The sequence below is a fragment of the Schistocerca gregaria genome, chromosome 8 (genome assembly GCF_023897955.1).
Source record: "Schistocerca gregaria isolate iqSchGreg1 chromosome 8, iqSchGreg1.2, whole genome shotgun sequence".
NCBI lineage: Eukaryota > Metazoa > Arthropoda > Insecta > Orthoptera > Acrididae > Schistocerca > Schistocerca gregaria.
In genome coordinates this window covers 75,431,073-75,452,634 of record NC_064927.1, presented here as the reverse complement: position 1 = coordinate 75,452,634, position 21,562 = coordinate 75,431,073, and the positions used below count along the sequence as shown (strand labels likewise).

At 37.8% G+C, this 21,562-nt stretch overlaps 1 protein-coding gene across 2 annotated transcripts in view; it reads left to right on the top strand.

Moving 5' to 3' along the window:
- LOC126284399 (proline dehydrogenase 1, mitochondrial-like) overlaps nt 1–21,562 on the top strand; it is a 272,669-nt gene that overhangs the window by 206,205 nt on the left and 44,902 nt on the right. The window contains exons 3-5 of one of the 2 annotated variants that reach the window (XM_049983301.1): nt 5,236–5,273; nt 8,413–8,523; nt 18,259–18,402. In XM_049983301.1, the coding sequence (XP_049839258.1) occupies nt 5,236–5,273; nt 8,413–8,523; nt 18,259–18,402 (293 nt within the window). The remainder of the gene's footprint in view (nt 1–5,235; nt 5,274–8,412; nt 8,524–18,258; nt 18,403–21,562) is intronic. The other variant, XM_049983302.1, reaches the window with a different exon arrangement.

The following is a 21,562-nucleotide window of genomic DNA, read 5'->3' as shown; positions in this document are numbered from 1 at the left end:
ACATGTTGGCATATCTGGACACAACTGTCAACCACGCGTAAGTAATAAGAAACGAGATTCAGAACCACTTGTGCCTCCTCGAGCTTTGTACTCTGTCATCAGACGTGCAACTGATCAGTCTGTCCCTCTTCACAGGGTGTGCAGGCCTCCGATCTCAATGTTCTGTGATGAGGTGTGGACGTTCAATACCTTGTGACCTAGTCTTGGCTTCGTCCTTGTTGAACCACTTAACCTAGATGTTGATGGCAGCAGCAAATGGACAGCTTCTCTCTTTCCAAAATGCTCCTTCCGAGGCACTCGGTCATAACAGTCTATCCTTTGTCGGAGTCACTTGTGTGACTGGACTTCCCATTTGCGGTACATATTTTTGCTAGAATGAGTCCCCATTCATCTCTGCTCCATGTGTATGTAAGGGTCAGTCACATGAAAACAAGACCTGTGGGAAAAAGTAACTAATCTGTTTATTATTTCAAAAGTGATCACCATAACTAGTGATATATTTATGCCATTGTGAGTCAAGACAGTTAATGACTTCATGGAAAAATGTTTACAGTTGCTTGTGGAACCACGATTATACTCAGGTGTGCATATCTTTGAAGCAAATAAACAGTTGGAAATATCTTTCTGCAGGGCTCCAGAAATGTGGAAATAACATGGGGAAAGGTCCAAATTGTATGGAAGATGTGTAAGGGCTTCCCAGTGAAATGTCTGCAGCGTAGTCCAAATAATCTATCAACTGAATATCTGTTTACATCTTGCCAAGGTTGTTTAGACTATGCTGCAGACATTTTCCTGGGTAGCATTTACGCATACTCCATACCATCCCTCCCATGTCTCTCCTCATGTGATATCCACGGTTTTGGAGACATTTATGGGCATCAGTTTGCTTTGGATGAAGAAGTGTGTGCCTGTGTTCAGTCATGGTTCCGTAGGGTACCACCAACATCTCTCTGGCATTAAACACTACTAACAGTTATTGTGGTTCTCTAAAAGTCCTGTGATGCTACTATGAGGTTCAGCATACTCTACTTCCTCTTACGATGTTGTATGTCTGTTAAGAATGTAAAAGTAGTTATACAAGGTACTTCTAGAAGCACTCGCTCTGTATCTTTCTCCTGTGTTGTCCCAATTTTTTTCGAGTGTATTATTCATGATGCAGCGATATCAGAGGAAGAGAAAGTTACCATAGCTGCTCAGTCATGGATACAAGTGGTTAGGGGAGTTGTGAAGCTCCCCAGGGTCAAGTGTGCAGTGTTCCACCACAGCTGGCTGCTTGAGCTGGGTTGCTGGGTACCAGTACAGTACAGAGCTCTGTGCTATGCACTCCTCTTTGAAAGCAACAATGAGGCCAGTGAATACCACAAAACTGGTTCATGGCACCTCACACCACTTGCACCAAATGGGCAGATGTCTTTGTAGCTCAGAATTACAAAAGCAGGTGTTCGGATATTCTTATAGGATCCTGACATTCCTTGCATCACATAAGCTCTTTGTTTCTTAGAAATAGGGAAGGGCTGAAATATCGATATATCAAATTATCAATATTTTCTTGAAATAAAGGCAATATATATTGTCACATTTATAGTATAGACGTATCAATTAATCGATATTTAATAGTGAATATTGAAAATATTTTTGTCTGTCTTTCCTTGACTTGTAGGCACTATAGTTCTCATTTGCAGAGTTCTTGCCCATTCCAACTACTACCAGTCTTTGCAATTTGACATCTACTGTCTTACAATGGGCTCAGTTTTGAGCACCAGATTGGAATGTGTGTGTATCTGCACTGCATATTCATGAAAGCTTCTTACTCACATGTGTCATTTCTGGCATTGCAAATGACAGGTACAAAGTGAAAAAGGCTCAAATTTCTTGACAATATTGTATGAGAATGGTGGAAACTAATACTTCCTGTTCCCAACTTTCATGCGGCATCTTCACTTCTTACTTCCTCATTACTTGGCTCAAGGAAAGATGGAAGCATGTCGAAAGAAATGTACACTTGGTACAAAAATCACACACATTACTGCAGTTGTATATAATGGAAAATAAGGCTAAGGTGCCTGAAATGTTGTAATTTCACACCTATTTTGCCAGAAATGGCTCAAAAAATATTTCACACAAGTATCTTCTGTTTTGTCTGAAAGAGTTACTTCCATATTAAACCAGGTTGTGCCAGACAATAGCAACAGACTGAGAGTTCTGTTAATTTCTGATCACGGGTTTCATTAATTAGCCTTTTTGTAAATAACTGATTTCATAGCATATTGTGTGTCTTTTATTGGTTAATGTTGGATATAATAAAGTACTTGTCAGTTTTTAAATGTTTGTCAAGCATTTCTGTGACTTTGCTGATTTAAAAAAAAATTCCTGGTTATATAGACTAACTCATTGAAGTATTGACACTATTGCCCCTGTATTATTGATGCCTTTTATTAATATTGATATATTGGTAATTTTTAAAAGTTTGCCCATCCCTACTTGGAAAGCACGTTAGACAACTCCAGTCATTGCCTCTAGCTTTGAACTCCCACATGTGTTGGTGTCGAGTGAATCGGCGCTCTCAGTACATCAATCATAATTGCGGTTTGCTGCAAACTTGTTCAAATTTGTCACACTCGATAATTACTCAACTTTGTCACAATGTGATGAGCTGTTCCAGTTGATTGACTCGTAGCTCACCTGTTGTGCATTAATCAACCTAAACAATAAAGAAAAGACAACGGGACTTGATGAGTTACTTCTGTGATTAGAGGTATACAGATGATGTGCAGGAACTTACTTTCTTTTTAGCAGCAATTTATGTATCTGTTTATTATTTTATTTATCACGATCAAATGTGAGCTTTCAAGCCCTCGCTTACATCAGACTGGGAACTACAAATATCAAAAATTATTACTGAACTTTCTTTATATGAACACATCTGAGATATTGCCACAGTCTGTACTTGATAATCTTCTTACTGTTGTGTCCACCATCTACAGACTGTGATGTTTCAGCTGTGCTTTTCCTTTTCCTTGCAACTCTGCTTTTGACTTTAGCCCAGTATTCTCACATTGGCTTCATATATTGTTCCTTCCCTGTTTCAGTTCACATTTTGTCAATTGCGAGTATTGACTTTTCCTGGAAACCAGGGTGATATTGCAGTTTCTTCTTGATCATAATGTTTATATCCAATTTTCTGTCTCAGTGGATCACATGTCCCTGGGTCTCTTTTGAGAAAGTAGTGGAAGATCAGATCACTCAACCTTGTAGGGCTCATGTGAGCAATATGGCCATAGAAAAGAATTGTCCTCCAAAGAAAGATATTGTTATCTTTACTACATGTGTGTAGAGTTACAGGCTGTGTTGTGATTATAATTCAACAACTTTTTTGATTGAGTGATATATTTTCCTCCAAATCTGTCTTTCACATATTTATAACAAGTGAATCTGGCAATACTTAACAATTGGTAAAAATGTATCAAAACTGAATATTCCTCCTCGTCCTCCTCCTCCTCCTCCTCCTCCTCCTCCTCCTCCTCCTCCTCTCACCTCTCTTTGTCCCTCTCATCCTTCCCCCTCTCGAAGTCCATTTCCAACCTGTTCTCTGTCCATTGAGCCTTTCTTCTTCTTCTTCTTCTTCTTCTTCTTCTTCTTATTATTATTATTATTGTTATTGCATATTTGTATTCTGCAGCAGTAGGCTGATCGTAAGCTGGTGGTCCATATAAACAGCTTTCCTGTTTTCTACGAAAACTGAGTGTGGAGAAGAAAACAGTATGGCACGTTGTTGTGTATACAGTTAATTTTCAAATAAAATATGATCGAAAAGAATGTATATAGGATAAAAAATTTGTCTGCTTGCATCCGAATGTCTATTACAGTGTTGTGTAAAAGTTTAAAGTAACCCAGTCAGGAACTCTTAAAGGATTTTGCCAACAATGTTTCCCCTATATATATTACAAATAAATTCAAGTATTAAAACATGTGTAGCCTATATCCATCTGAATGTTCATCTCCTGGGTCTGTCAGAACTTTACTTAGAGTATTGTGTAAAAATTTCAAGTAAATTGCTCCAGACGTTTTTGAGAGTCCCAAGAGCATGTGTGTCCTATGTCCAACCATAGGTCAGAGTATCATGTAAAAATCAGAGTATCATGTAAAAATTTGAAGAAAATTGGTCAAGAATTTGAGGTTTTTTGCTTAAACATTCTCAATAGTGTTGAACTGCAACCATTTGTGTCAATGTGTTCATACATCGACATAGTTTGTAAATTTTTATTTGATGTATGGTATTAAATTTATTTTCCAGTCTTTCTTCATCTAATACATATTTTATTAATGAAGTTTATGATAATAATAAGGATTGAAGCTGAAGCAACGAATTAATATTTGCAACATGGTGTAGACTTGAACTGAGGTCTTCTGCATACTAGGCAGACGTAGGGAGGAGACAGAGGCCTGAGACTGGGCTGTGGCACAAATTTTAATTAAGTACTTCATCTTCTACACTTAGCTAAAATAAATTTGCAACTCTCATGTGTACAGGATAATGTATTATAATTTTACATATGCTGCTGATGCTGATGATGAGGTTGCTGTTTGATATTCATTTAAAAATGGGTAGCCTTTGTTGACCCAATCATTTATTAGAGTATTGTGTAAAAATCATGTAAATCAGTCAAGAAATTTTTGAGATTTTTGTATTGACATAATTATGACTTGTCTTTACGTAGTAGTATAGATTTCTCAATAAGACCTCTTACATTTGTAGGAAGTTGGTTTGTGCCATATAGGTCATTGAATTTACTGACTAAAGTGTCATATTTTAACAGTGACCATGTCACAGTTTCTGGTAAATCTTATACTGAGACATTGCCACAGCGTTGTCTGTATCCTTATAAACAGTAACAGCGACCACTGAAAACTACTGAAATTACAATGCTTAGAAATTACGTAACTCTCTCTCTCTCTCTCTCTCTCTCTCTCTCTCTCTCTCTCTCTCTCACACACACACACACACACACACACACACACACACACACACACACACGTAGGTGAGTCAGGTGGCCTTCTTTCTTTTGCTTTTGTGTTGCTGAACACACAGCTTCACTGTACTCAATGTTCTACAATAAGTGGCGCGTTTCAGCATAACTTGACTGATGCTGTAATTGTTTCCACCCAAGAATGTATTTTGATAATGACTGTATTATAGAGTACAGTGTTTTCACACACACTTACTGTCTGTTTCAGGGGGAGTGTATCTGAAGCAGGAGATGACAAATCACAAGGTAAGGAAGCTTCAGTTTCCAAATGTAGTTTCCTACACCATGCACCCACCATCTTGAGGTCGCAGATACACCTGTAGCTTACATGCCTCCTATGCCTACAAGTACATAGATTTTAGAGGTGAGCATGTCTGGGGTGGTTATAGCGTCATTTTACACTTGTTCAGTACAAATGCTACTATTAATGTTAGTGAAGTTAGTTGTGGCAGAGATGCATGCAGTGAACTGTAGACTATTGCCAATAATTAATTCTGTAATGTACTGACTTTTTCCATTGATGTAGTGCTGCAGTCTTAACATATCAGTTGCAATATTGGAAAGAGTTAAGTTATTATTGGCTTAGCAAATAACTGTGGTTGTTTTGGTAGATAAATGTGACAAAAACAGTGCGTGGCTGTCAAGGAATGTGCATGCCTAGGCTGCCGCTCACTCTCACTCGTGAAAGAAACGAAAAGCTTATCGTGCTGCAGAAACATGTTGCTGCATTAAACTGCTCACGCCTTGCCGTATAATCAAGGTAAGATGTTATTTCTTCCCTTTGCTGAAACCCTTAATGCGAACAATAAAACAGTCTCAAATACATTGAATTTATTATAGAGATGGAAATAGCTTTTAAGAAATGACTTTTTGCCATGTACTGAATTTCATAAAAATGGCAGAAATTGAAGTATCACAATGACAATGAGGGGAATTTTTTTATGGGGGAGGGGGGAGAGTATCTTGGATATAAGGCAAATGGAAGTTCATGGCTAGTGGACACTTTTTTAACAAATAAAAAAAAGTTAAGAGCTGGAGATGATCAGAAAGACCATGCAAGACTGTCGATCCAAACATTAAGACTTGGCTCTGCACAATTGATTTTTAACTCCAGGCAACTGTAATGAATGACAGGAAAAACCCTGCAAATAATGTAGACAAGGGAATACATGGAAAAGAACATGGGTGCATGGCATTAGGTTTTCGATACTGAAGATAGCAGGACTTGTCTCAGGTGTGCTGTTCACAGGTACTGTAGGGAAGTGGATCATTCACAATTTGGAACACTATTCTATGCAAATGTTGGATGCCTCTCATTGCTACCCACAGTAATTGGAGGACTGTGAAGTGTTGGGACAAATACCTCTGGCATACTGTACAGCCTTAGTGTCAACATTTCAGTGACATGTTCGTCTTCTATGATGGTCTCTCTCTCTCTCTCTCTCTCTCTCTCTCTCTCTCTCTCTCTCTCTCTCTCACACACACACACACACACACACACACACACACACACACACTCTGCACCCATATCATGAGTGCCTTCCTTATTGAGGCAAGAATTGACTGATTGCCATGTCCTGTAATAAATGATGTGCAGCATACCATCACAGTGGACCTCCCCATACACTAGATGATCTCAGCAGGGCTTTCGTCAGAGAAAAGATGAGCTGGAGCAGCATCATTTGGCCACGTCGTGGATGGTGTGCCAAGGAGGATCCAAAGATACTGCAAGGAATGCGGTGGAACAATGACAATAATGAGTGTTACATTACACCAGTTTCTTTTCACAGATGTTCAAAGATTTACACTTTTTAACTATCTGACTGCCTTTATTTAGGTTTTTTTTAATTCACATTCAAATTATTTTGTTTGAAATAGTTGTTTTTTCATTCCACACTTCCCTAAAATCCACACCCAGAAACATTGACAGATGTACAGGTGATGCAAAATTATTTGAGTAATTTGTCATTTTCTACAAGATGCTGGGATTCCAATAAAATAAGCCACCAGAGTTTGCAATATAGAGGCTACTAGTAATACGTGCACTGGTTGTCATAAAAAGACCTGCACCCTGAAGGAGGAGGCAGATTGTGATTATTGTTGACAGGCAGGGGTAGATAATACCACAGGAATAACATAGTTAGATTTTTGGCTTTGAAGGTCCAATGTTTACTGCACTATAGGGCCACAAAATGTATGTGTTAGTATGCCATAAGGGCCCTCACAGTTCTGAATACAAGCACCCAGATGTCGTGGCATGGCACTGTACAGGTTTCGGATGTGGTCCTATGTACTCCAGTCTGTGATGCTTGCACCTTTGTGCGTAGTTTCCGCAGACTGGTGGGTGGAGGTGGAATTCTGGTGACACGCTCCACGGCACCCCACACATTCTAGATCGGGAAGAGGTGCGGCACTGCCACTGGCCGTGGCAGAGTATCCACAGCTTCAAGGCTTGCTCAGGAGGTGGCAGCAGTATGACGACGAGTTTTATCCTTTCAGAATAAGACATGAATGGCGGCACTTGCAAATGGCAAGGCCACCGGTTGCAGGACCACCTGACGTCTCAGAGTCCCACGATGAAGCCTCTCTCGAACTTGTATAACTAGGCAACCCACTGTCTAACTGGCTGGCAAAGCCATTTGGGGCCCTTTTGTACCAAATTGTAGATATGACATAAAGGCCCCTCCCACATTTGATGAGTGCAGCTAACCATGCAAATGTAATCATTGCCATAGTTGATGTGCAAAATAAACACCCAGCTTGCAGTGCATCAGTAAGATTCTTCTGGGTGCAGCTATTTTTATGATAATCAGTGTATGTGGATTGCAAAATTTTCTTTGTAACTAATCAATCATTGGAAGGATGACCTCACTAGGCTCATTTTATGAATGTGGTGATACAGGAGGAATGAACATGAACATTTCTGTGTTGTGTTGTGCCATCAATTTCCACAAGGAAGTATACGTAGATGGACTTTTAAGGCACACAAATTTGACAGCTTTCTTTTAAGTAGCGAATGTGTGGTGTAGAAGAGGGAGTATTGCTTGCAGAGCAATAGGTAAAATGTAAAGAAGAAAAGCACAAATCATTCTGAATGTGCACATGTAAAAACAATGTAGAGCATTGTAAAAGAGAGATTTTTCTTGTGCATTCTTCCATTCTGTGAGCTGAAGCTTTCCGAGAGAGTGAGCGTCAATGTGCCAGTAAGATAAGCATAAATTATGTTTTTAATCTAGAGTAGAATAATATGGACTTCTTTCCTGTGTGCAGTGAGATGATTGTTATTAGTAATAGTATTTTGCATTTTTGAATCGGTGGCATTCTAGAAATATCTGTTCAGTGAAGACCCTTGTGAATAAAACAGTGTTTGTGAAAACATTTCCAGGGAACCTGGCAGCTATCTTCAGGCGAGCAGGCAATAGTGTTCAGCAGGCCCCCATCTGTGCGAGGCTATTACATTCAGACCCTGCTGCTTACGAATACGATTCAGCAAAAAGTAGGGGCAAATATTGTCAGATCTTAATTTAAACCATTGCAGTACAGTATGGGTTTGTAGTTAGTGCCGGTGTTGTCTGGTCAGTGGTATCCTGCAGTAGGCTAGTGACCATGAAGAACGGTGCAGTCTCGAGGTACTGCTCGTTGCTAGTGGATATCATTTCTAAGTGAACTGCACTGAGCAGTTTTCTTATCTGCAAACTGTAGTTTGACTCAATGCCTTAAGACTGTTGCCTCAATCTGGTCTATTCCGGGAAACTCTCCAGACAAATGCCGTATTAATTAGCATGGAGTAAGAAAGGCTCGTGTTGATGGGAATTTGGAAGAAGCATCTAATAATCTCTTGTTGCATGCTGTCAGAGTTCCAAATAAGTATTTTCTTTTGTGTATTTCTAATTTCCTTCTCTCTCTCTCTCTCTCTCTCTCTCTCTCTCTCTCTCTCTCTCTCTCTCTCTCTCCCCCTCCCTCTCTCTCCCCCTCCCTCTCTCTCCCCCTCCCTCTCTCTCCCCCTCCCTCTCTCTCCCCCTCCCCCTCCCTCTCTCTCTCTCTCCCTCCCCGTGTGTGTGTGTGTGTGTGTGTGTGTGTGTGTGTGTGTGTGTGTGTGTGTGTGTGTGTGTCCATCTATCTGTAACATGTCAGGAGACAGAGGCTATGTGACTGTGAGGTTGTGTATTTCTTATTACTTAGGACAGAATATATAACAAAAGTGTTATTGTTCTGCTTAGGGCTTTTCATACATTGTCTAATGTAACAGCCAATACAATTGCAATAATACAACATAATTGTCAGTTCACATGTGGAAACACACAAACTGCTTGGTTAAAAATACACTAAAGAAATATAGTCATTTCCTATGTGCTGCCTGTAGTACAGTGAACTTGATTGCCTTAATCAAATCTTCATACAAATTCTGGCTGTATCTATCATCCGTCATTATAAAGTGACACTCTTAAAAATAGGAAGATAATTTATTAGATTTTCCACAGTTTCCTAAATTCATAACTTTTCAGTAACACTATAAGAGCACAATTGTTGCAGACCTATAGGTTTAAACTTAGCATATAAACATACACTGGTACATTGTTGGGTTGTGTAAGTAGGGGAAGGCTTTAAATTATCTCTTTGTGCAGCTGCGCAGCGTTCTTTGTCAAACACTACACTTGTGAATAATTACAGCTGATTAGGGCAGTCATTGGAAGCTATATATTTTCGTATGAACATTGGAACCAAAACTGGAAACTTGAGAGCCTCTTGTATATGGGCTAAGACCAAGCAAAGTGGCACAGTGGTTAAGGCACTGGTCTCCACCATCCGTAAGGGCCAATGTTCAAATGTCTGTTAGGCTATTCACATTTACAATTTCCATGATTTCTTCTATCCCACTTACACTTTTTCTTTATTTGTGTGTGCATGTTTTCTGTTTTGCTATCCGTAATGATATTTTTGTTGGATCAATTACTGTTGGCTGTAAACCTGGACATTTTAATTATTAAGGTTGGTGTATTAAAGTACAGATAGATGAAAGGAAGAGCCACAGGCAGTTTCACATCTTCATCTGAAAGGATAAGAGTCGACTGTTCCCAAATTCCGTTATCTTCATGTAACAAAAATTTTCAGTAATGAGAAAAAACTGTCACTTAATTGTTATTTAGCTTTTATTAGTAGTTATGAATTACTTTTTTGTATTCTGGATTTGTATTTGTATGTCCCATAAATCACACTACAGTATTTTTATTTAAAATGAATAGTTTACTTTGAATGTAAAGACTTTTGCAACTGTAATGTGGGCATAAGGGTTTCTGGAAATGCTTTGGTTTTAAAGTGAGGGGAGCAAATGAAAAATAACATAGACATTTCATAATATTTATTCCTGCTACAATATTGATAGTTACCACAGGAATAATAACATAGTACATACCAGCTAATTAATTTTTTTAACAATCGTCAGCAACTTTATATTAAAATAGTGCACCATTATAAGACCACTACTTTTTACATCAAATACTGATCTGCTCTTCAGCCTCATCAGGTAGATCCTTCTGACATCAGATTCTTCATCCAGTTCAACTCCAGACCACTGTTTGAAGACATTCTTGTAGAATAAAAGTTCATTAACGTCCATTCAACCTTGTCCATGACTGTTACCTCTTTCTTTTTTTTCTGGTGTTATCATAACACCATTACATATCCCTGCTGTTTTACTCCCATCCAAGATCACCCTTATTGCAATACTTTTACCACATCTTGTATCATTATTTAACTTTATTCCATATGAATAGTAATAGAGCTCTGACCTTTCTTTTTAATTAATATTCTTGCTGAAGGTTTGAATTGAAAGTGCCATGCAGAGGGAGGTTTCATGGAATCTTTAAGAGATTCCTTCCAGTCAGCAACTTCTACATCAATACAAGTTCATAAACAATCTCAAAGCTCCTGAAAAGTCATAATAATCACAGGGGTTCAAAATAGTACTTTTTTAACATACTTTTTTTTTTTCAATCTGGACAAATATGTGACTGGAAGGAACATTTGAATGGTCTACACCTAGAAAAACAAGGTTGACATGATTTACATCTTGCGAACAATTTTGAGTGAACCAAGTACACTGCAAGGCAATCATAACTTGACTTTTATTTTGTCCGCCACAGCTGTTGGCTAGTAACTTCACTGTATCTGTATTTTCTAGCCTTAAGAGGGGTGTTCAATAAGTAATTCCTCCACATGTTTTTTTCTCAGAACATATTTATTGTTAAGAGTCAGAATTTGGTGACAATATACATCAACATGTCTTGTCCATATTCTATTTTTCTACGTAGTCTCAATCAAGTTCTATGGCCATATGCCAACATTGTGGAAGAGCATGTATTCCCTGTTGGTAAAAGCTCTTATTCTGTAGGTGTAGCAATATTTTCACTGCATGGGTGACACTCTCATAATCTTCAAAGTGTGTTGCCCACAGAGAAGCTTTAAGCGGCCCAAAGAGATGGAAGTCTGTGGGTGCCAGGTCTGGACTCTAGGGTGGATTAGGCAATGATTACTGGTGACTGTGACAGGACATTGCTGATCATGTAACTCTGTTTCTTTGTTTCCTGAGGCTGTAACTTTCTTTATCCATTGTCCAACTGTACTCCCTATCAATTGCAGCATTGCCGTACACTGCTCACAAACATTAATGGCTGTTCACCACGGTTTCTTTTTCTGCACACAAGAATTCAATAATAGCACGGTGCTTTAACACTAGTAGTATGTAGACGCCATTTTGACACATTACTACAGCTCTGCCATCTGCCAGAATGGTTCAAAACTTCACCGGCGCATGGAACAAACATCAAATGTGAATCACCCACAAGGACATTTATCTATTGTGTATTCATGGCTTTTAAAAAGATGTGGGCATTACTTATTGAATGACCCTTGTATATTGCACAGCCTGTGAAAAATTGATGATGCATTTTGACATGAACCTTTGGAGAATACATTGTCTAACCATATGTAGCAAAATACATTGTCCTTGTTCTGGGAGCGATGAGAGCATCCCTCACAAACAGTGAAATTGTAAAAATAAAGTTGTCTTAAGTAATATGGAAGCTTAGGAAGAATCACATTCTTTTGGCAATCAAAGCTCATTGTCGTCTCCCCTTCTGCATCACAGTGAAGTTGATTGTAAAATGCATCTGCTTTCAGTTTATGAATGGTAAATCTGGCCTCCAGCTCATCTTTCTCCTCGATCTCGAGTCTGTTTTAGTAAGCAAAAAAGTCAAACATCTATAGCAGGAGATCCAAATCCATCATTGTATTATCAAATACATTTCAAAAATATTCACAATTCATGTGCAGATGTGTGCCAGATTTTTCATTGTACGTTTTGTGAAATTTGGAAATTGAATAGTCAGTACTTAAGTATTGCCTGTGAATGTTTTTCTCGTGACAGTAGTGCTCTCAATTGGTTTTAGTGATTCAGTAAAATCTTTCAAAGCCCTCCTCCTATCACCATAATTGCTAGATCTTGTGTACCACCTCTCTTGTACTTGGGAGATACCAGTACTTCAGTCTCCGGAAAGTACTTACACAGATTCTGAGCAGGAGCTTGGCCTACCCCAAATGTTTCAATGAATACCTTTTTACAACTCCGGTGTCTCTAAAGTCACCCATTTTGTAGCTTTGTAATGAAGTATTTAGTAATTACCTTCAAATTCATTAGTCCTTCTGATGATCTTCTCTGCCTTACTGTCTCCACGGTTGTCTAAGTGTGAATGAAATCCTTCTGGTTTGCATGACAGGTGTAGCATAGAATTTCTGATTCATCCTTCTGATATCTTGTAAAGAAAGTTGCCCACATTCATATGCCCCCCCCCCCCCCCCCCCTTTCGCTTGCATGATGGCATCATTGGAGAACCCTTGCTGGAATATGTGGTAATGTAAATCCAATGAAAATTACACTAAACACATTTCTTTGACTATAAGAATGTAATTTGAAAAAGCGAGCAGAAGTGTATTATAAATGAAACATGTGCCACTTCTTCCACCATTTCCTTACAGGAGATGGTACAATAATATTGGTGGATACTGTTGTACCTTCCTTATCCATGATTTTTGTATAGCTTTAAAAGTAAGCTTACAGTCTATTATGCGTAAATAACCAGCTGTTAATCAGTCAAGTGTATTTGCGTCAAAATCCAGCTGGACAGGTATACCAGTATGAAAAATAATATAAAATACGGAAAGGTAAACAAAATAGATGCATTTATCTCAAAAGAGAAATTGTAATTTTTTTAAATGTTTTCTAAATCTGGTTTGACAGGTGTACTGAAATAATGGGTTTTGGAACTGTACCTTTTTAGAATATTAAATATGCACTGAATATAATGGTTTTATGTTGTGTATTGTTATCGGTATTTAACGCATACTTGAATTGTGATCATCATAGATATAATGGTGTCTGCAACTTCAGTCAAACTTTTAACAGAAACAGCAGCTACTGTGTTATAAACTGTGCAGCTCAAAAGATGCTCTTTTGACATATAAAAATGTTATTCTTGAACAAATATATATTTAACAGGTTTAGGAATTGGGCAACTGGCTTATGGAGAGGATCAAAATGTGTAGGAAACAGTGCAGTTTCCTGTAAGTGGGATAGTGTACAGAGGTAGTTTGGTAGTAAAGGATGTTGTTTGCAACATTGGCTCTGTTTCAAATAGTGCAGTTCATGACATAAGTTCATGGCTGTGGAAAATAAACTAATACTAAATCATAGTGAGACTCAGTTTTCAACAGATAATTCAACAAAACCCAAAGTTTTAATTTCACAGAATGGGCATATGGTTAGTGAAACTGACTAGTTCAAATTTGTAGGTGTTCAGATAGATAGTAAATTGTCGTGGAAAGCCCACATTCAGGATCTTGTTTAGAAACTTAATGCTGCCATTTTTAATGTTCCAATGGTAACTGAAGTAAGTGATCATTTGCCACAAAAATTAGTCTATTTTACTTATTTTCATTTGCTTATGTTGTATAGTATTACATTTTGGGGTAACTCTTCCCTTTCTGAAGGGATATTTTTGGCTCAGAAATGGGCAGCTACCACAAGAATTCAAAAATATTATCAGTAATCTACACTCTTTCAAATCAATCCTGATGAGTTCCCTCATGGGTCAATCCTACTATTGTTGAGGAGTTCCTTGAAAAATTAAGCTGATTTATACATTACATTGTTGATTGAATTTACTGAAACTTATGGCTTGACTTTTTTTGGTTACAAACTTTTTATTTTTCTTGCTATTACTTTTATGCTGTAATTTCATGTACTTACACATTCCATGACCATGGAGATTTGCTCCTCAATTTGGTCCTATGGAACTTGATGTGTAAATAAAAATAAGTAAATAAAGGAAAAATGTGACGTAGTATATATTGATTTAACTAATCTTCCAGTGGAATGAGAATTAAGTTGGGCAATACTCTTATATTTTGCTTTGTAAAGGAACAGTTGCAAACAGAATTCTTTGGAACCCTCAATTTCAGTTTCTGTTTCATCTTTGAGTATCTGGACACTAACTTCAGTGCCACTGACAGCATTCTCATACAACAATAATTTCTTCATGTTTTGTGGTAGTTATTTTGATAGTATTCCTGTACGATAGTTTCAAGACTTCAAAACATTGTCCTCAACACCCAAACATACAGGATGTGATCAAAAAGTAACAGGAATTTTTGTTTTTCTTAAAGAATTATTCATCAACTACTACTTTGTTCCTTTCAGAGTAATCCCCCTCAGAAATAATTCATTGTGCCAACACTTTTTCCTGATTTGGAAGCACCTCTTGAACTTGCATTTCATTATGGTGTTCAGCTCCTTTAGCAATTCTGTTTTCATCTCATTACTGGTGGCAAAACGGTGTCTTTTCATGGTTCTGTTCAACCTTGGGAATAGAAAGAAGCTGTAGGGAGCCGTCCATGTCTGGTAAATACAGTGGCTCAGGTTATGTTTAAGTTTCAGATTTCTGTTTGTTATTGTTTTTGTGGCTAACATGATCAGGGAGCTATTGCTTATATTGACTTTGTCATTAATTGATTATATTGACTGTCATTAATTACTTTCTTTTCATTACAAGGGCTCTTTGTACGTGAAACTTTTCTTGTAATGCCACAAGCTTTTTTTGCATATGTTCACTGTAATAATTTTCATGTCTTGTTCCATGTTGGATGGTTCAAGTCACAACAAAAAACTCTTGCCATGACAATAACACTTTGACATACAGTGTGTCCTTGCAATGAAAAAGAAAGTAATTCATCACACACACACACACACACACACACACACACACACACACTTATTTAAATATGTATTTGGAAACACATACATGTTGATTAGAAAATGAAAACTGCAAGTGATGTGTAATAATAAATGTGGGTGAAAAAACACTAGAAATCAGCCAGCTGGAGCATGGGGACAGAATGAACACATCCCTAGGACCACACATATGGACTCAAAACACTAGAAATCTTGATACCAAACGATGATTTAACATAATGAAATTTGTGCTACAAAAGTTGTTTCTAATTGGAAAGTATGACAAAATGTAATGTAGTAATACAATGTAATTATTACATAATACATTAATTATATGTATAAAAATAAACATGTATTACAGGCCACTGAAGATACTTCATAAATAAAAGAAGAAAACAAGTATGGCAAAAAACTGTGCTACCTTCCAATTAGTTGTATAGACGAAACACACCTCTGTGAATTTTGAAGCAACTGAGGAACAATGGAAAATGTATGCCTAAGTTTTTGTAATTCTTATGGGTGTCTGAAAACAGCACATATACAGATGGCAGTAGTATGATGTACACAAGGTATAAAAGAGAGGTGCAATGGCGGAGCTGTTGCTTGTACTCGTTTGATTCATGTGAAAAGGTTTCTGACAGGATTATGGCCACACGACAGGAATTAATGGATTTTGAATGCAGAATGGTAGTTGGAGCTAGATGAATTGGATATTCCATTGTGAAAATTGTTGGGGAATCCAATATTCCACCATCTACAGTGTCAACAGGTTGCCAGAATATCACATTTCGGGCATTACCTCTCGCCACGGACAGGGCAGTGGCTGACAGCCTTCATTAAACTATTGAGAACAGCAGAGTTTGCATTGAGTTGTCAATGCTAAGAGGCATGAAAAACTATGTGAAACAACTGCAGAAATCAATGTGGAACTTACAATGAGTATATCTTTTAGGACAGTGTGGCAAAATTTGGCATTCATGGGTTATGGCAGCAGACAACCAGTTTATCTTCGCTAACAGCTTGAAATTTCCTGCAGTGCCTCTTCTGGGCTCATGTTCATATAGGTTGGATCCGAGGCAATTGGAAAACCTTGGACTGGTCAGATGAGTCCAGATTTCAGATGCTAAGAGCTGACGGTAGGGTTTGAGTACGGCGTAGACTCCACAAAGACGTGGACTGAGGTTGTCAATGAGGCACTGCACAAGCTGGTGGTGGCTCCATAATGGTGTGGGCTGCACTTACATGGAATGGACTGTGTCCTCTGGATGTCTGGCTACTTGGAGACTATTTGAACAATTCATAGACATCATGTTCCTAAACAGTGGTCGAATTTTTATGAATGAGAAGGTGCCATGTCACCAGGCCATAATTATTCACAATTGGCTGAAGGACACTCTGGACGGTTTGACTGAATGATTTGGCCGCCCGGATCACCCAACATGAATTCCATCAAACATTTGTAGGATATTATTGAGAGGTCAGATTGTGCACAAAATACTGCACTGGCAACACTTTAGCACTTAAGGACAGCTGTAGAGTCGGTGTGGCTCAGTCTTTCTGCAGGGGTCTTCTAACGATTTGGTGAATCTGTGCCACATACAGCTGCTGCATTGCACCAGGCAGGAGGAGGTCCGACAAGATATTAGGAGATATTCCACAATGTTTTCCACTTCAGTGGAAAGCAGAAAATGCAATCTGGGTGCAGTAGTTTGTCGGAATATGAAATGGATGGGTCACTCTATTACAATTAAAGCAATGGGCAGGCTTCATTTCATTGGTCGGATACTGGGAATATACAGTCAGCCTGCTAAAGACATTGCTGACAAATCACTTGTGCTGCCCATCTCAGAATATTGCTCAAGTGTGTTAAGCACTTGCAAAATAGAACTAACTGGGGGATTAAATGAATACAAAGAAGAGCTGCACAAACAGTCACAGCTTCGTTTGACTAGCAGAAGAGCATTACAGAAATGCTGAAAAACTTGAACTGGTAAACACATCAAGATAGGTGCCAACAATGCTGTGAAAACCTGTTACCGAGTTTTAAGAACCAGTATTAACTGAGGATTAGCAATATTCTTCAGCCTCCTACATATCATTCCTGTAGGGACTGTGGAGAGACGAGTAAACTAATTGCAGTGTGCACAGGAAGCATGTAAGCAGTCTTCCTGTGCTTCATATGGAAATGTTTTGGAAAGAAACCCTAATATATGGTGTAATGGGAAGTGTGCGCTGTCATAAACTTTGCAGTGGTTTGCAGAATAAATATGTGTATGAAAAGTACAACTTGTAATTGAGGTTGACATAAAGTACAGGCATATAGTTGAACCATAGTAAAAAGTACTCAGTTAACAAGCTGCATCAGATTGGAATATAATCCCAGGCCTTTGGTAGCTACTGCCATCATAATCATAGTTATTACCATTGGAATGGTCTTCTAGAAGTAACTTAACACTACCTGAATTACAATCAGTACAGATATTCCTTAGATCTTATCATGGTTAAATGATACACCACTTATCTTGAAAATGCGAATGCATATAATGTTACCTTCTTCTTAGCAGATATAAGCAATAAATTTATATAAGAAAAATTCTTGGGATGTGGAAGATACTGTTGGTGACGGGGATTAACTCAGTGCTGAAACTAATGGAACTTATTTATCTTAAAAGTAATATATTCGGCTGCCTAATAGTAGTGTTGCTTGTTGTATGAACTACGTCTAACATTTGCATGATGTGTCTGAATATGGAATTGTACAATGAGTACTTTTACATTATTTGTAAGTTTAGTAGTGAACATTGAAATAGTAAATTAATTTTGGAAAGAAAATAATGTGACTGCTAGCTTGTTTCACAGCTATTAACAATTGACATATTGAAATTTCTTACTAATGTGGCAACCCACGTTTATAAAACTCAAACTTTATATTGACAATTGCTGCAGGAACGATGCCTCAGTATCACGTATCGAAGAACTTTGCCGACCGGCGCTACAAAGTTCAGAGTGCTCGCACGTACTTCTACCTCAATGAAGCCCAGTGTGAACGCAACATGGAAACATTCCAGGATTGTTTGGAGGCTGTCTCAGGTAAGAAATAACTACAAAAAGAAATTGTCTTTTTAATTATATCTAAAACACCCTTCAGTGTGGGAGGCCTGTGTACTTGAGACATTCTGTCAGTTGTCAGAGCATGTGTCATGATTTGTGTGTGTACAGATTCAGTTGCTTGGACATTGTCTGATTCTTGGTTTAAGGCCTGCTTTTATAGTTACTTTATTGCCATAAAGAATTAGTGGCCACATGTGATGATTACATTTTGGTCACTGGACAGTAATTTTAGTGGCTGATAAACTCACATTACATGCCCTAATTACATTTTTAATAATAATTTGGTTTGCAAAGCTGATAATAACTTGCAGCATTTCATTGTCAGATCAGTAATATTTCTCAAAACTTTCAACTATTGTCTCCATAACATTTTTGCTGTCCTAAGAGTAGAAGGAAAGCTATCAGTGAAGCTCTGTCTTCAGATCTAAGTTATTGTTTGCTGGCATTAAAACATAATGTCATGACTTAAGATACAAAATATCATTGTTTGTGGCAACAGCAAAGAAAACTTAAGTTGGTTAACACTGTTGGTCAATTCATGTGAGGCACTTATGTGTGAAGCACACAGGAATAGATTGATTAAATGTTATGTCACCAATACTCCACACTTAGTCATTATTTATTGAGTGAGACTGATGAGAAACTGCGTAATTAAAAGTGCCTGTTCTACTGGTTCCGGCAGACAGTAAGCAGGTGCATTTGTGTTTTAATGTACCTGTTCAATAAATTCTGATTTAGATGTGAACAGACTCAGAGGTAAAGTGTCCACACTAGGACATCCTTTGTGCAAGGTGCCAAGAGGGTAACACCTCTGTGGGTGAGGATGTGGCAACCCATATGGTTTCACGATGAGTGGCAAAATAGTTTCAAGATTCAACAACAAATGGTTGCAGAGGCATCTGCTACCATTCAGTATCCACCTTTTTTCAAACTGACACTGAATTGCTATGTCTGTCTGTGTGGTCTCCAGACAACAAGCGACTTCTTTTTCTTTGTGTAATAAGTAGATTACTGTGGCCATTTGAAATTAGGTTGACTGACACTCAAAACATTATGAGGCAATGTAATGTTGTTGTTATTGTTGTTGTAATATAACATTCCTTTTCATTCACAGTATAGCTATATGTGTGATGTAAAATGTATTGCTTCGTTATGGAGACGTTCCACAGAATCTTTCTTAAAAAGGATGTTATCTGCTGATATTGTAATTTGATGTGAAGTAAACTTCTTTTGTGGCAGTACTGTGAATTTTTCAGCCAATAAATTTTACTGTGAATTTATTTAAAAAAAAACCCTCATGTGAGTGGGCAGCACCAAACCACCTTCATAGTAATTAAAAAGATGAAAACTTTTACTAATCAGTTTATAGTTGGATATTTTGTTTGTTTACTCAACACTTCTTGGTTTCTTGAGTGTGCTAGTTACTTTACTCATTAACTGAATCTCAGGAATGACATTTCAGTTTTTTTGAGAATGATAGGAGGGCAGAAAGGTTTAAGAGAGATGAAGTTATGACAGTGAAAGGTTTCAGAGTGCTATATAAGATAACAAACAGGTGAAGAAGCAGGATTATCCAAGGATGAAGATGAACATAGTGGGATAGAATGGAGGTACATCTATCCACAAGATTTCTGTGCTATTCACAAGAAAGTGCCTGGCAGAGGGTTCAAAGAACCACCTTTGAGCTGTTTCTGTACTGTTCCACCCATGAATGGCGTGTGGGAAAAATGAGCTCTTAAATTTTTCTGTGCCCTCCTTTCTCTTATTTTATCATGATGATCATTTCTCCCTTGCAATCTGAGGAGAAAACTGGGGATTCTAATTACATGTGAAGGTCCGATTGCACAGATAGACGCCTTTGTTTTTGTGATTGCCACTCCAATTCACGTTTCATGTCTGTAGCACTATCTCCCCTATTTCATGATAATACAAAATAAGCTGCTCTTCTTTGAACTTTTTCAATGTCGTCTGCAAATCCCACCTGTTGCAGATCCCACACCACACAGCAATACTCGAGAACAGGGCAGACAAATGTAGTGTAATCAGTCTCTTTAGTAGACCTGTTGCACCTTCTAAGTGTTCTGCAAATGAATCACAGTCTTTGGTTTGCTTTATCCACAACATTATCCATGTGATCATTCCAAGTTAGTTTATTTGTAATTGTAATCCCTAAGCATTTACTTGAATTAACAGCCTTCACACTTGTCTTTATTCTGGGTCAATTGTCACTTTTTGCATCATATGGATATCTTACCTAAATCATTTTGCAATTCATTTTGGTCACCTGATGACTTTACAAGATGGTAAATGACAGCATCATCTGCAAACAATCAAGTATTGCTACTCAGATCGTCTCCTACATCATTAATATATATCAGGAACAATAGAGGGCCTATAACACTTCCTGGGAATGCGGATATTACATCTGTTTTTGCTCGATTACTTTCCGTCGATTACTACGTACTGTGATCTTTCTGAAAGCAAATCATGAATCCAGTCACACAACTGAGGTGATATTCCATAGGCACATAGTTTGGTTAGAAGATGCTTGTGAGGAACGGTGTTGAAAGCCTTGTGGAAATCTAAAAATATGGAGTCAATTTGACATCCCCTATCGATAGCACTCATTACTTCATGAGTATAAAGAGCTAGTTGCATTTCACAAGAACCAATATTTTCCTGATCTGTGCTACCTGTGTGTCAATAAATCATCTTTATATATATATATATATATATATATATATATATATATATATATATATATATATATATATATATATATATAATTTTCCAGTCTTTAGGTACGGATTTTTCTGTGAGTGTGTGGTTGTATATAATTTCTAAATATGGAGCTATTGTATCAGTATACTCTGAAAGGGACCTGACCAGTATATAATCTGGACCGGATGCCTTGCCTTAAGTGATTTAAGCTGCTTTGCTATGCCGAGGATATCTACTTTCGTGTTTCTCATCTTGGCAGTTGTTCTTGATTGGAATTCAGGGAATAAAAAAAAATGCTTCACCTTCTTTGCTGGAGTAGTTTTGGAAAACAGTGTTTAATAACTCTGTTTTAGTGGCACTGACATCAGTGACTTGACAGTTATCAAGCAGTGAAGGTATTGATTGCATCTTGCTACTG